Genomic DNA, 14629 nt, shown 5'->3' with positions numbered 1-14629 from the left:
GGTCTCTGTGTGCGGGGGTCCCTGTGTGCGGGGGTCCCTGTGTGCGGGGGTCTCTGTGTGCAGGGGTCCCTGTGTGCTGGAGTCTCTGTGTGCGGGGGTCTCTGTGTGCGGGGGTCTCTGTGTGCGGGGGTCTCTGTGTGCGGGGGTCTCTGTGTGCGGGGGTCCCTGTGTGCTGGGCAGTGTGCGGGGGTCCCTGTGTGCGGGGGTCTCTGCGTGCTGGGCTGTGTGTGTGTGCTGTGTGCGGGGGTCTCTGTGTGCGGGGGTCTCTGTGTGCGGGGGTCCCTGTGTGCGGGGGTCTCTGTGTGCGGGGGTCCCTGTGTGCTGGGCTGTGTGCGGGGGTCCCTGTGTGCGGGGGTCCCTGTGTGCGGGGGTCTCTGTGTGCGGGGGTCCCTGTGTGCTGGGGTCCCTGTGTGCGGGGGTCTCTGTGTGCGGGGGTCCCTGTTTGCTGGGGTCTCTGTGTGCTGTTTGCGGGGGTCTCTGTGTGCGGGGGTCTCTGTGTGCGGGGGTCTCTGTGTGCGGGGGTCTCTGTGTGTGGGGGTCTCTGTGTGCGGGGGTCCCTGTGTGCGGGGGTCCCTGTGTGCGGGGGTCTCTGTGTGCGGGGGTCCCTGTGTGCTGTGGTCCCTGTGTGCGGGGGACTCTGTGTGCGGGGGTCCCTGTGTGCTGGGGTCTCTGTGTGCTGTGTGCGGGGGTCTCTGTGTGCGGGGGTCTCTGTGTGCGGGGGTCTCTGTGTGCGGGGGTCTCTGTGTGCGGGGGTCCCTGTGTGCTGGGCAGTGTGCGGGGGTCCCTGTGTGTGGGGGTCCCTGTGTGCTGGGCTGTGTATGTGTGCTGTGTGCGGGGGTCTCTGTGTGCGGGGGTCTCTGTGTGCGGGGGTCTCTGTGTGCGGGGGTCTCTGTGTGCGGGAGTCTCTGTGTGCGGGGGTCTCTCTGTGTTGGGCTGTGTGCGGGGGTCCCTGTGTGCGGGGGTCTCTGTGTGCGGGGGTCTCGGTGTGCGGGGGTCCCTGTGTGCTGGGCTGTGTGCGGGGGTCCCTGTGAGCGGGGGTCCCTGTGTGAGGGGGTCTCTGTGTGCGGGGGTCTCTGTGTGCGGGGGTCTCTGTGTGCGGGGGTCCCTGTGTGCTGGGCTGTGTGCGGGGGTCCCTGTGAGCGGGGGTCCCTGTGTGAGGGGGTCTCTGTGTGCGGGGGTCCCTGTGTGCGGGGGTCCCTGTGTGCGGGGGTCTCTGTGTGCGGGGGTCTCTGTGTGCGGGGGTCCCTGTGTGCGGGGGTCCCTGTGTGCGGGGGTCCCTGTGTGCGGGGGTCTCTGTGTGCTGGGCTGTGTGCTGGGCTGTGTGCGGGGGTCCCTGTGTGCGGGGGTCTCTGTGTGCGGGGGTCCCTGTGTGCTGGGGTCCCTGTGTGCGGGGGTCTCTGTGTGCGGGGGTCCCTGTGTGCTGGGGTCTCTGTGTGCTGTGTGCGGGGGTCTCTGTGTGCGGGAGTCCCTGTGTGCTGGGGTCTCTGTGTGCGGGGGTCTCTGTGTGCGGGGGTCCCTGTGTGCGGGGGTCCCTGTGTGCGGGGGTCTCTGTGTGCAGGGGTCCCTGTGTGCTGGGGTCTCTGTGTGCGGGGGTCTCTGTGTGCGGGGGTCTCTGTGTGCGGGGGTCTCTGTGTGCGGGGGTCTCTGTGTGCGGGGGTCCCTGTGTGCTGGGCAGTGTGCGGGGGTCCCTGTGTGCGGGGGTCTCTGTGTGCTGGGCTGTGTGTGTGTGCTGTGTGCGGGGGTCTCTGTGTGCGGGGGTCTCTGTGTGCGGGGGTCCCTGTGTGCGGGGGTCCCTGTGTGCGGGGGTCTCTGTGTGCGGGGGTCCCTGTGTGCTGGGGTCCCTGTGTGCGGGGGTCTCTGTGTGCGGGGGTCCCTGTGTGCTGGGGTCTCTGTGTGCTGTGTGCGGGGGTCTCTGTGTGCGGGGGTCTCTGTGTGCGGGGGTCTCTGTGTGCGGGGGTCTCTGTGTGTGGGGTTCTCTGTGTGCGGGGGTCCCTGTGTGCGGGGGTCCCTGTGTGCGGGGGTCTCTGTGTGCGGGGGTCCCTGTGTGCTGGGGTCCCTGTGTGCGGGGGACTCTGTGTGCGGGGGTCCCTGTGTGCTGGGGTCTCTGTGTGCTGTGTGCGGGGGTCTCTGTGTGCGGGGGTCTCTGTGTGCGGGGGTCTCTGTGTGCGGGGGTCTCTGTGTGCGGGGGTCCCTGTGTGCTGGGCAGTGTGCGGGGGTCCCTGTGTGTGGGGGTCCCTGTGTGCTGGGCTGTGTATGTGTGCTGTGTGCGGGGGTCTCTGTGTGCGGGGGTCTCTGTGTGCGGGGGTCTCTGTGTGCGGGGGTCTCTGTGTGCGGGAGTCTCTGTGTGCGGGGGTCTCTCTGTGTTGGGCTGTGTGCGGGGGTCCCTGTGTGCGGGGGTCTCTGTGTGCGGGGGTCTCGGTGTGCGGGGGTCTCTCTGTGTTAGGCTGTGTGCTGGGCTGTGTGCGGGGGTCTCTGTGTGCGGGGGTCTCTGTGTGCGGGGGTCCCTGTGTGCGGGGGTCCCTGTGTGCTGGGCAGTGTGCGGGGGTCTCGGTGTGCGGGGGTCTCTCTGTGTTGGGCTGTGTGCTGGGCTGTGTGCGGGGGTCTCTGTGTGCGGGGGTCTCTGTGTGCGGGGGTCTCTGTGTGCGGGGGTCCCTGTGTGCGGGCGTCTCTGTGTGCGGGGGTCCCTGTGTGCTGGGGTCCCTGTGTGCGGCGGTCTCTGTGTGCGGGGGTCCCTGTGTGCTGGGGTCTCTGTGTGCTGTGTGCGGGGGTCTCTGTGTGCGGGGGTCTCTGTGTGCGGGGGTCTCTGTGTGCGGGGGTCCCTGTGTGCTGGGGTCTCTGTGTGCGGGGGTCTCTGTGTGCGGGGGTCCCTGTGTGCGGGGGTCACTGTGTGCGGGGGTCTCTGTGTGCAGGGGTCCCTGTGTGCGGGGGTCCCTGTGTGCGGGGGTCTCTGTGTGCGGGGGTCCCTGTGTGCGGGGGTCTCTGTGTGCGGGGGTCTCTGTGTGCGGGGGTCCCTGTGTGCGGGGGTCTCTGTGTGCGGGGGTCTCTGTGTGCGGGGGTCTCTGTGTGCGGGGGTCTCTGTGTGCGGGGGTCTCTGTGTGCGGGGGTCCCTGTGTGCTGGGCAGTGTGCGGGGGTCCCTGTGTGCGGGGGTCTCTGTGTGCGGGGGTCCCTGTGTGCTGGGCAGTGTGCGGGGGTCCCTGTGTGCGGGGGTCTCTGTGTGCTGGGCTGTGTGTGTGTGCTGTGTGCGGGGGTCTCTGTGTGCGGGGGTCTCTGTGTGCGGGGGTCCCTGTGTGCGGGGGTCCCTGTGTGCGGGGGTCCCTGTGTGCTGGGGTCCCTGTGTGCGGGGGTCTCTGTGTGCGGGGGTCCCTGTGTGCTGGGGTCTCTGTGTGCTGTGTGCGGGGGTCTCTGTGTGCGGGGGTCTCTGTGTGCGGGGGTCTCTGTGTGCGGGGGTCTCTGTGTGCGGGGGTCCCTGTGTGCTGAACAGTGTGCGGGGGTCCCTGTGTGCGGGGGTCCCTGTGTGCTGGGCTGTGTATGTGTGCTGTGTGCGGGGGTCTCTGTGTGCGGGGGTCTCTGTGTGCGGGGGTCTCTGTGTGCGGGGGTCTCTGTGTGCGGGGGTCTCTGTGTGCGGGGGTCTCTGTGTGCGGGGGTCTCTGTGTGCGGGGGTCTCTGTGTGCGGGGGTCTCTGTGTGCGGGAGTCTCTGTGTGCGGGGGTCTCTCTGTGTTGGGCTGTGTGCGGGGGTCCCTGTGTGCGGGGGTCTCTGTGTGCGGGGGTCTCGGTGTGCGGGGGTCTCTCTGTGTTAGGCTGTGTGCTGGGCTGTGTGCGGGGGTCTCTGTGTGCGGGGGTCTCTGTGTGCGGGGGTCCCTGTGTGCGGGGGTCCCTGTGTGCTGGGCAGTGTGCGGGGGTCTCGGTGTGCGGGGGTCTCTCTGTGTTGGGCTGTGTGCTGGGCTGTGTGCGGGGGTCTCTGTGTGCGGGGGTCTCTGTGTGCGGGGGTCTCTGTGTGCGGGGGTCCCTGTGTGCGGGCGTCTCTGTGTGCGGGGGTCCCTGTGTGCTGGGGTCCCTGTGTGCGGCGGTCTCTGTGTGCGGGGGTCCCTGTGTGCTGGGGTCTCTGTGTGCTGTGTGCGGGGGTCTCTGTGTGCGGGGGTCTCTGTGTGCGGGGGTCTCTGTGTGCGGGGGTCCCTGTGTGCTGGGGTCTCTGTGTGCGGGGGTCTCTGTGTGCGGGGGTCCCTGTGTGCGGGGGTCACTGTGTGCGGGGGTCTCTGTGTGCAGGGGTCCCTGTGTGCGGGGGTCCCTGTGTGCGGGGGTCTCTGTGTGCGGGGGTCCCTGTGTGCGGGGGTCTCTGTGTGCGGGGGTCTCTGTGTGCGGGGGTCCCTGTGTGCGGGGGTCTCTGTGTGCGGGGGTCTCTGTGTGCGGGGGTCTCTGTGTGCGGGGGTCTCTGTGTGCGGGGGTCTCTGTGTGCGGGGGTCCCTGTGTGCTGGGCAGTGTGCGGGGGTCCCTGTGTGCGGGGGTCTCTGTGTGCGGGGGTCCCTGTGTGCTGGGCAGTGTGCGGGGGTCCCTGTGTGCGGGGGTCTCTGTGTGCTGGGCTGTGTGTGTGTGCTGTGTGCGGGGGTCTCTGTGTGCTGGGGTCTCTGTGTGCGGGGGTCCCTGTGTGCGGGGGTCCCTGTGTGCGGGGGTCCCTGTGTGCTGGGGTCCCTGTGTGCGGGGGTCTCTGTGTGCGGGGGTCCCTGTGTGCTGGGGTCTCTGTGTGCTGTGTGCGGGGGTCTCTGTGTGCGGGGGTCTCTGTGTGCGGGGGTCTCTGTGTGCGGGGGTCTCTGTGTGCGGGGGTCCCTGTGTGCTGAACAGTGTGCGGGGGTCCCTGTGTGCGGGGGTCCCTGTGTGCTGGGCTGTGTATGTGTGCTGTGTGCGGGGGTCTCTGTGTGCGGGGGTCTCTGTGTGCGGGGGTCTCTGTGTGCGGGGGTCTCTGTGTGCGGGGGTCTCTGTGTGCGGGGGTCTCTGTGTGCGGGGGTCTCTGTGTGCGGGGGTCTCTGTGTGCGGGGGTCTCTGTGTGCGGGGGTCTCTGTGTGCGGGAGTCTCTGTGTGCGGGGGTCTCTCTGTGTTGGGCTGTGTGCGGGGGTCCCTGTGTGCGGGGGTCTCTGTGTGCGGGGGTCTCGGTGTGCGGGGGTCTCTCTGTGTTGGGCTGTGTGCTGGGCTGTGTGCGGGGGTCTCTGTGTGCGGGGGTCTCTGTGTGCGGGGGTCTCTGTGTGCGGGGGTCCCTGTGTGCGGGGGTCCCTGTGTGCTGGGCAGTGTGCGGGGGTCTCTGTGTGCGGGGGTCTCTGTGTGACGGGGCTGCTCTTTGCCACAGGACCCCAGTGCCATGCCACGGCCCACATCGCAGGACCTGGCTGGGTTCTGGGACCTGCTGCAGTTGTCCATCGAAGACGTCAGCATGAAGTTTGACGAGCTGCACCAGCTCAAGGCCAATGACTGGAAGCCCATCGAGCCGACCGACATGCAGGTCAGTGTACACGCGTGTAGCATGCCCATCGAGCCGCCCGACACACAGGTCAGTGTACCCGCGTGTAGCACACCCATCGAGCCGCCCGACACACAGGTCAGTGTACACACGTGTAGCACACCAATCGAGCCGCCCGACACACAGGTCAGTGTACATGCGTGTAGCATGCCCATCATGTAGCCCGACACACAGTCCCGCCATCCCAGGGATCAATCTCGTGAACCTACGCTGGACTGCCTCAATTACAAGGATGTCCTTTCTCAAATTACAATAGACAATAGACAATAGGTGCAGGAGGAGGCCATTCGGCCCTTCGAGCCAGCACTACCATTCAATGTGATCATGGCTGATCATTCTCAATCAGTACCCCGTTCCTGCCTTCTCCCCATACCCCCTGACTCCACTATCCTTAAGAGCTCTATCTAGCTCTCTCTTGAATGCATTCAGAGAATTGGCCTCCACTGCCTTCTGAGGCAGAGAATTCCACAGATTCACAACTCTCTGACTGAGAAAAAATTTCCTCATCTCAGTTCTAAATGGCCGACCCCTTTATTCTTAAACTGTGGCCCCTTGTTCTGGACTCCCCCAACATTGGGAACATGTTTCCTGCCTCTAACCTGTCCAACCCCTTAATAATCTTATACCCCTTAATAATCTTATAAGATCTCCTCTCATCCTTCTAAATTCCATAGTATACAAGCCTAGTCGCTCCAGTCTTTCAACATATGATAGTCCCACATCTGGGGTATTGTGTACAGTTTTGGTCTCCTAATTTATCAGTTTTGGTCGGGAGGAAGAGGAAGGAGATACTGCAGCGTGAGTTTAGAGAGTTAGGAAGAAGACTGAGAAGTAGGACGTCGAGGGTGGTTATCTCTGGACTGCTGCCTGTACCTCGTGATGGTGAGGGCAGGAACAGAGAGATCGGGGATATGAATGTGTGGCTGAGGGGCTGGTGCAGGGAGCAGGGATTTAGATTTCTGGACCACTGGGATCTCTTCTGGGGTAGGGGTGACCTGTACAAAAGGGACGGGTTACACCTTAACAGCAGGGGGACCAACATTCTGGCAGGCAGGTTTGCTAGTGCTACAAGCGTGGCTTTAAACTAAGTAGTGGGGGGGAGGGGTTGACAAATTGGGAATATGGAGATGGAGTTAAAGGGGAAGCGAATACAGGAAACATTGCAAAGGACTCTCGAATGAATGGGAAGGGAAGTTCTAGAAGGGATATGAGAGTAAGGTCAGGGCCAATTGTGACCGGTGTGAGAGGGGAGGTAAATACCGAAGTTAAAGTGTTGTATTCAAATGCGCGAAGTATAAGAAATAAAGTGGATGAGCTTGAGGCTCAGTTAGATATTGGCAAGTATGATGTTGTGGGAATCACTGAGACATGGCTACAAGAGGACCAGGGCTGGGAACTGAATATTCAGGGGTACACAACGTATAGAAAAAACAGGCAGGTGGGGCGAGGGGGCGGGGTAGCTCTGTTGGTAAGGAATGATATTCACTCCCTTGCAAGGAGTGACATAGAATCAGGAGATGTAGAATCAGTATGGATAGAGATGAGGAATTGTAAGGGTAAAAAGACCCTAATGGGAGTCATCTACAGGCCCCCAAACAGTAGCCTTGACATAGGATGCAAGTTGAATCAGGAGCAAAAATTGGCATGTCACAAATGTAATGCTACAGTGGTCATGGGAGATTTCAACATGCAGGTAGACTGGGAAAATCAGGTTGATAATGGACCCCAGGAAAGGGAGTTTGTGGAGTGCCTCCGAGATGGATTCTGAGAACAACTTGTACTGGAGCCTACCAGGGAGAAGGCAATTCTGGATTTAGTGTTGTGTAATGAACCTGATCTGATAAGGGGACTCGAGGTTAAAGAGCCATTAGGATGCAGTGATCACAATATGATACGTTTTACTCAACAAATTGAGAGGGAGAAGGGAAAATCGGAAGTGTCAGTATTGCAGTTGAGCAAGGGGGATTACAGAGGCATGAGGCGGGAGCTGGCCGGATTTGACTGGAAGGAGACCCTAGCAGGGAAGACGGTGGAACAGCAATGGCAGGTATTCCTGGGAATAATGCAGAAGTTGCAGGATCAATTTATCCCAAAGAGGAGGAAAGATTCTAAGGGGAGTAAGAGGCACCCGTGGCTGACAAGGGAAGTCAGGGACAACATAAAAATAAAAGAGCAGAAGTACAACAAAGCAAAGAAGAGTGGGAAGCCAGAGGATTGGGACTCTTTTAAAGAGCAACAGAAGATATCTAAAAAGGTAATATGGGGAGAATAGATGAGGTACGAGGGTAAACTAGCCAATAATATAAAGGAGGATAGTAAAAGCTTCTTTAGGTATGTAAAGAGGAAAAAAATAGTCAAGGCAAATGTGGGTCCCTTGAAGATAGAAGCGGGGGAATTTATTATGGGGAACAAGGAAATGGCAGATGAGTTGAACCGGTACTTTGGATCTGTCCTCACTAAGGAATATACAAGCAATCTCCCAGATGTTAAAGGACTGGATGGTTTGGAGTTTGTAAAATGTGTGCAGGATAGTTTTTTGCAGCAATACGTAGAGGTACCTACCAGAGAAGGGGCAGTGTTGGACCTCCTGTTGGGAAATGAGACGGGTCAGATGACGGAGGTATGTGTTGAGGAGCACTTTGGGTCTAGTGATCATAATGCCATTAGTTTCAATATCATTATGGAGGTCAAATCTGGACCAAGGGTTGAGATTTTGGATTGGAGAAAGGCTAATTTTGAGGAGATGAGAAAGGATTTAAAAGGAGTGAAATGGGACTTTTTGTTTTATAAAAAGGATATAATAGAGAAATGGAGGATATTTAAAGGTGAAATTTTGAGAGTACAGAGTCTTTATGTCCCTGTTCGGTGGAAAGGAAGGATAATAATTTGAAAGAGCTGTGGTTTTCCAGGGAAATTGGACACTTGGTTCGGAAAAAGAGGGAGATATACAATAAATATAAGCGGCAGGGAGTAAATGAGGTTCTTGAGGAATATAAAGAATGTAAAAGGAATCTTAAGAAGGAAATTAGAAAAGCGAAAAAAAGATATGAGGCTGCTTTGGCAAGTAATGTAAAAGTAAACCCCAAGGGATTCTACAGATATGTCAATAGCAAAAGGATAGTGAGGGATAAAATTGGTCCATTAGAGAGTCAGAGTGGACAGCTATGTGCTGAGCCGGAAGAAATGGGGGAGATATTAAACAATTTATTTTCTTCGGTATTCACCGAGGAGAAGGATATTGAATTATGTGAGGTAAGCGAAACAAGTAGAGTAGTGATGGAAATTATGAGGATTAAAGAAGAGGAGGTACGGACACTTTTGAAAAATATAAAAGTGGATAAGTCTCCAGGTCCTGATAGGATATTCCCTAGGACATTGAGGGAAGTTAGTGCAGAAATAGCAGGGGCTATGACGGAAATATTTCAAACGTCATTAGAAACGGGGATGGTGCCGGAAGATTGGCGCATTGCGCATGTTGTGCCTTTGTTTAAAAAAGGTTCTAAAAGTAAACCTAGCAATTATAGACCTGTTAATTTGACGTCTGTGGTGGGAAAATTAATGGAAAAGATACTTAGGGACAATATATATAATTATTTGGATAAACAAGGCCTGATTAGAAACAGTCAACATGGATTTGTGCCTGGAAGGTCATGTTTGACTAATCTTCTTGAATTTTTTGAAGAGGTTACCAGGGAAATTGATAAGGGCAAGGCTGTGGATGTTGTCTATATGGACTTCAGTAAGGCATTTGACAAGGTTCCACATGGAAGGTTGATTAAGAAGGTTAAATCGTTGGGTATTAATAGTGAGGTTGCAAGATGGATTCAACAATGGCTGAATGGGAGATACCAGAGGGTAATGGTTGACAATTGTATGTCAGGTTGGAGGCCAGTGTCTAGTGGAGTACCCCAAGGATCTGTGTTGGGTCCACTGTTGTTTGTCATTTACATTAATGATCTGGATGATGGTGTGGCAAATTGGATTAGTAAATATGCAGATGATACTAAGATAGGTGGTGTAGTTAATAATGAAGTAGATTTTCAAAGTCTACAGAGAGACTTGGGCCTTTTGGAAGGGTGGGCTGAAAGATGGCAGATGGAGTTTAATGCTGATAAGTGTGAGGTGCTGCATTTTGGTAGGACAAATCAAAATAGGACGTACAGGGTAAATGGTAGGGAATTGAGGAATGCAGTGGAACAGAGGGATCTGGGAATAACTGCATTGTTCCCTGAAGGTGGAATCTCATGTGGATAGGGTGGTGAAGAAGGCGTTTGGTATGCTTGCCTTTATAAATCAGAGCATCGAGTATAGAAGTTGGGATGTAATGTTAAAATTGTACAGGGCATTGATGAGGCCGAATCTGGAGTATGGTGTGCAGTTCTGGTCGCCAAATTATAGGAAGGATGTCGACAAAATGGAGAGGGTACAGAGGAGATTTACTAGAATGTTGCCTGGGTTTCAGCACTTAAGCTACAGAGAGAGGTTGAACAGGTTGGGTCTTTATTCTTTGGAGCGTAGAAGGTTGAGGGGGGACTTGATAGAGGTTTTTAAAATTTTAAGAGGGACAGACAGAGTTGACGTGGGTAGGCTTTTCCCTTTGAGAGTGGGGAAGATTCCAACAAGGGGACATAGCTTCAGAATTGAGGGACAAAAGTTTAGGGGTAACATGAGGGGTAACTTCTTTACTCAGAGGGTGGTGGCTGTATGGAATGGGCTTCCGGTGGAAGTGGTGGAGGCAGGCTCGATTTTATTATTTAAGAGTAAATTGGATAGGTATATGGATGGGAGGGGATTAGAGGGTTATGGTCTGAGAGCAGGTAGATTAGACTAGGTCAGAGAGAGTGGTCGGCGTGGACTGGTAGGGCCGAACGGGCCTGTTTACGTGCTGTAGTTGTTATATGGTTATATGGTTATATGTTCTAGTGGCCAGAGATCCTAGGGTGACGGAGGAAATGAAGGAAATCCACATTAGGCAGGAAATGGTGTTGGGTAGACTGATGGGACTGAAGGCTGATAAATCCCCAGGGCCTGATGGTCTGCATCCCAGGGTACTTAAGGAGGTGGCTCTAGAAATCATGGACGCATTGGTGATCATTTTCCAATGTTCTATAGATTCAGGATCAGTTCCTGTGGATTAGAGGGTAGCTAATGTTGTCCCACTTTTTAAGAAAGGAGGGAAATTATAGACCGGTTAGTCTGACATCAGTGGTGGGGAAGATGCTGGAGTCAATTATAAAAGACGAAATTGCTGAGCATTTGGATAGCAGTAACAGGATCGTTCCGAGTCAGCATGGATTTACGAAGGGGAAATCATGCTTGACTAATCTACTGGAATTTTTTGAGGATGTAACTAGGAAAATTGACAGGGGAGAGCCGGTGGATGTGGTGTACCTCGACTTTCAGAAAGCCTTCGACAAGGTTCCACATAGGAGATTAGTGGGCAAAATTAGAGCACATGGTATTGGAGGTAGGGTACTGACATGGATAGAAAATTGGTTGGCAGACAGAAAGCAAAGATTGGGGATAAATGGATCCCTTTCAGAATGGCAGGCAGTGACTAGTGGGGTACCGCAAGGCTCGGTGCTGGGACCGCAGCTATTTATAATATACATTAATGACTTGGATGAAGGGATTAAAAGTACCATTAGCAAATTTGCAGATGATACAAAACTGGGTGGTAGTGTGAACTGTGAGGAAGATGCTATGAGGTTGCAGGGTAAGAATAGGAAGGCAGAGTATTATCTGAATGGTGTCAAGTTAGGAAAAGGGGACGTACAGGGAATGTTGGCCTTCATAACAAGGGGAGTTGAGTATAGGAGCAAAGAGGTCCTTCTACAGTTGTACAGGGCCCTAGTGAGACCGCACCTGGAGTATTGTGTGCAGTTTTGGTCTCCAAATTTGAGGAAGGATATTCTTGCTATTGAGGGCGTGCAGCGTAGGTTTACTAGGTTAATTCCCGGAATGGCGGGACTGTCATATGTTGAAAGACTCGATCGACTAGGCTTGTATAGATTGGAATTTAGAAGGGTGAGAGGAGATCTTATCGAAACGTATAAGATTATTAAGGGGTTGGACACGTTAGAGGCAGGAAACATGTTTCCAATGTTGGGGGAGTCCAGAACAAGGGGCCACAGTTTAAGAATAAGGGGTCGGCCATTTAGAACGGAGATGAGGAAAAGCTTTTTCAGTCAGAGAGTTGTGAATCTGTGGAATTCTCTGCCTCAGAAGGCAGTGGAGGCCAATTCTCTGAATGCATTCAAGAGAGAGCTAGATAGAGCTCTTAAGGATAGCGGAGTCAGGGGGTATGGGGAGAAGGCAGGAACGGGGTACTGATTGAGAATGATCAGCCATGATCACATTGAATGGTGGTGCTGGCTCGAAGGGCCGAATGGCCTCCTCCTGCACCTATTGTCTGTTGTCTATTGAAACCGGAGCACCCGGAGGAAACCCACGCGATCACGGGGAGAACGTGCAAACTCCACGCAGACAGCAGCCGCGATCAGGATGGGATGGGGTCTCTGGGGCTGAGGCAGCAGCTCTACCCGCTGCACCACCGTGCCGCCCCTGGTTTGTAAGTTGCCCAACTTGACTTGCCGCTGCCTAACGGCTGCCATGTCCTCCTCCTGCACCTATTGTCTATTGTTTATTGTCTATTCAGGAGGAGAAGAAGATCCCGCCCCCAGTACCAAAGAAGCCGGTGAAGGGGAAGGTGGCGATCGTGCGGGAGAAGTCACTGGACCTGCCTGACCGCCAGCGGCAAGAGGCACGCAAACGCCTGATGGCCGCCAAGCGCGCGGCCTCCTTCCGACAGAACTCCGCCACCGAGAGGGCCGACAGCATCGAGATCTACATCCCTGAGGCACAGACACGGCTGTGAGCCGCGGCCCCCCACTCACCCGCACACACCCCCACACTGCCCCCCTCACCCCCACACTCACCCGCACACACCCCCACCCCCCCACTCACCCCCACACTCACCCCCCCTCACCCCCACACTGCCCCCCTCACCCCCACACTCACCCGCACACACCCCCATACACCCCACCCCCCCACTCACACCCCCTCACCCCCACCCCCCCACTCACCCCCACCCCCCCACTCACCCCCCCTCACCCCCACACTCACTCCCCCCCACTCACCCCCCCTCACCCCCACTCACCCCCCCTACCCCCACCCCCCCACTCACCCCCACCCCCCCCTCACCCCCACACTCACCCCCCTCACCCCCACACTCCCCCCCACTCACTCACCCCCACCCCCCCACTCACCCCCCCTCACCCCCACTCCCCCACTCACCCCCACCCCCCCACTCACCCCCCCTCACCCCCACTCACCCCCCCTCACCCCTACCCCCCCACTCACCCGCACACACCCCCACCCCCCCCACTCACCCGCACACACCCCCACACTGCCCCCTCACCCCCACACTCACCCCCCCTCACCCCCACACTCACCCCCCCTCACCCCCACACTCACCCGCACACACCCCCATACACCCCACCCCGACACACTCCCCCCTCACCCCCACCCCCCCTCACCCCCACACTCACCCGCACACACCCCCACACTCCCCCCCTTCACCCCCACCCCCCCACTCACACCCCCACACACCCCACCCCAACACACTCCCCCCCCACTCACTCCCACCCTCACCCCCCGTAAACCCCCACCCTCAGCTCCTGACACCCCCCCACTCAACCCCCCACCCGCACACACCCCCATACACCCCCACCCTCAGCCCCTCACCCCCCACACTCCCCACACACACACACAGACTGCAGCGTGAGGCGCTGGCTCTGGGCGGTGGGTGCTGCCGCTCCATGAGGTCCTGGTGCAGGGAGGTAATGATCAGCACACACACCCCCCAGCCCCGGCACGGTGGGGCAACCAAGTCAATCGCAGCCCAGTAGCGCTGAACCGTGGGCAGGCTGGGCAAGGCCACGTGTGGGGAACGGGCAGCAGGTGGAGCGGCTGTAACTGGGGGGTCACAGGTGGGTGGGTGTGGGGAGGGGCTTTAACTGGGGGCCACACATGGCTGTGTGTGGTGAGGAGGCAACAGGTGGAGGTGTGGTGACTGGGTGGGGGAGTGGATGGCCCTATGTGGGGAGGGTCAGAGACGAGAGCAGCTGGAGGTGCCGTGACCGAGTGGGGAGTGGGCGTCCATGAGGCAACAGGTGGAGGTGTGGTGACTGTGGGGAGTGGGGAGTGGGCGGCCGTGAGGCAACAGGTGGAGGTGTGGTGACTGGGTGGGGAGTGGGCGGCCGTGAGGCAACAGGTGGAGGTGTGGTGACTGGGTGGGGAGTGGGCGGCCATGAGGCAACAGGTGGAGGTGCTGAGCTCCCAACAACTAAAGACAAAGAATGCATGGCACGTCAGCACCATTTATTTTTTCTTCACATCATAAGCAAACCCAGCTGTTACCGAGAGGGCTGGACGTGGGGTTGCCAACTGTCCCGTATTAGCCGGGACATCCCGTATTTTGGGCTAAATTGGTTTGTCCCGTACGGGACCGCCCTTGTCCCGTATTAGGCCCGGGCGGACACTGTAGGCCCGGACGCTGTAGGCCTGGACGCTGTAGGCCCGGGCAGCAAAGGCCCGGGCAGCGTAGGCCCGGACACTGTGGGCCCGGATACTGTAGGCCCGGACACTGTAGGCCCGGACGCTGTAGGCCTGGACGCTGTAGGCCCGGACGCTGTAGGCCCGGGCAGCGTAGGCCCGGACACTGTGGGCCCGGACGCTGTGGGCCCGGACAGTGCAGGCCCAGAGGCCCGGGCGCCGCCTAACGGAGGTTGCGTAGTAACCCGCCTCCCGGCCCGGGCGGCCGCCATTGGAGGAGCGGGAGCACGTGGCCGCTGGCTGGGTGAGGTGACGTGGGGCGCGGGGCGGTGACGTCACCTTGTCCCGTATTTGGGAGTGAGATAGTTGGCAACCCCGTTACCCGGCCTCTTCCTTTTCCCAGCTGGGGATGATTCAGGGAAGTCCCGTCCACTGGGCTGTGACCGGCTGGAGATTGCTCCTCCACACTAACCCCTGCAGGGTCAAGCCCTCAGTGCCCACCTTCCGCTGTGTGGGCAAGGTGCCAGTACCCCTCACTTCCAACAGTGTTTGCCAAAACAATTAG

The 14629-nt window shown here is 57.7% G+C and overlaps 1 protein-coding gene across 8 annotated transcripts in view; it reads left to right on the top strand.

Annotated features, from left to right (window-relative positions):
* Nucleotides 1–12560, top strand: part of dlgap2a (discs, large (Drosophila) homolog-associated protein 2a) — a 405726-nt gene extending 393166 nt beyond the window's left edge. For all 8 annotated transcript variants that reach the window (XM_078399927.1, XM_078399923.1, XM_078399924.1 and 5 more), the window contains 2 exons: nucleotides 5338–5490; nucleotides 12167–12560. In XM_078399927.1, coding sequence (XP_078256053.1) covers nucleotides 5338–5490; nucleotides 12167–12385 — 372 coding nt within the window. In that variant the 3' untranslated portion in view covers nucleotides 12386–12560. The remainder of the gene's footprint in view (nucleotides 1–5337; nucleotides 5491–12166) is intronic.
* The last annotated feature ends 2069 nt before the right edge of the window (nucleotides 12561–14629 follow it).

Source organism: Rhinoraja longicauda, chromosome 5 (assembly GCF_053455715.1).
Source record: "Rhinoraja longicauda isolate Sanriku21f chromosome 5, sRhiLon1.1, whole genome shotgun sequence".
In the NCBI taxonomy this organism is placed as follows: domain Eukaryota; kingdom Metazoa; phylum Chordata; class Chondrichthyes; order Rajiformes; family Arhynchobatidae; genus Rhinoraja; species Rhinoraja longicauda.
Note: the sequence above shows the minus strand (reverse complement) of the source record. Positions and strands in the feature narration are given on the sequence as shown.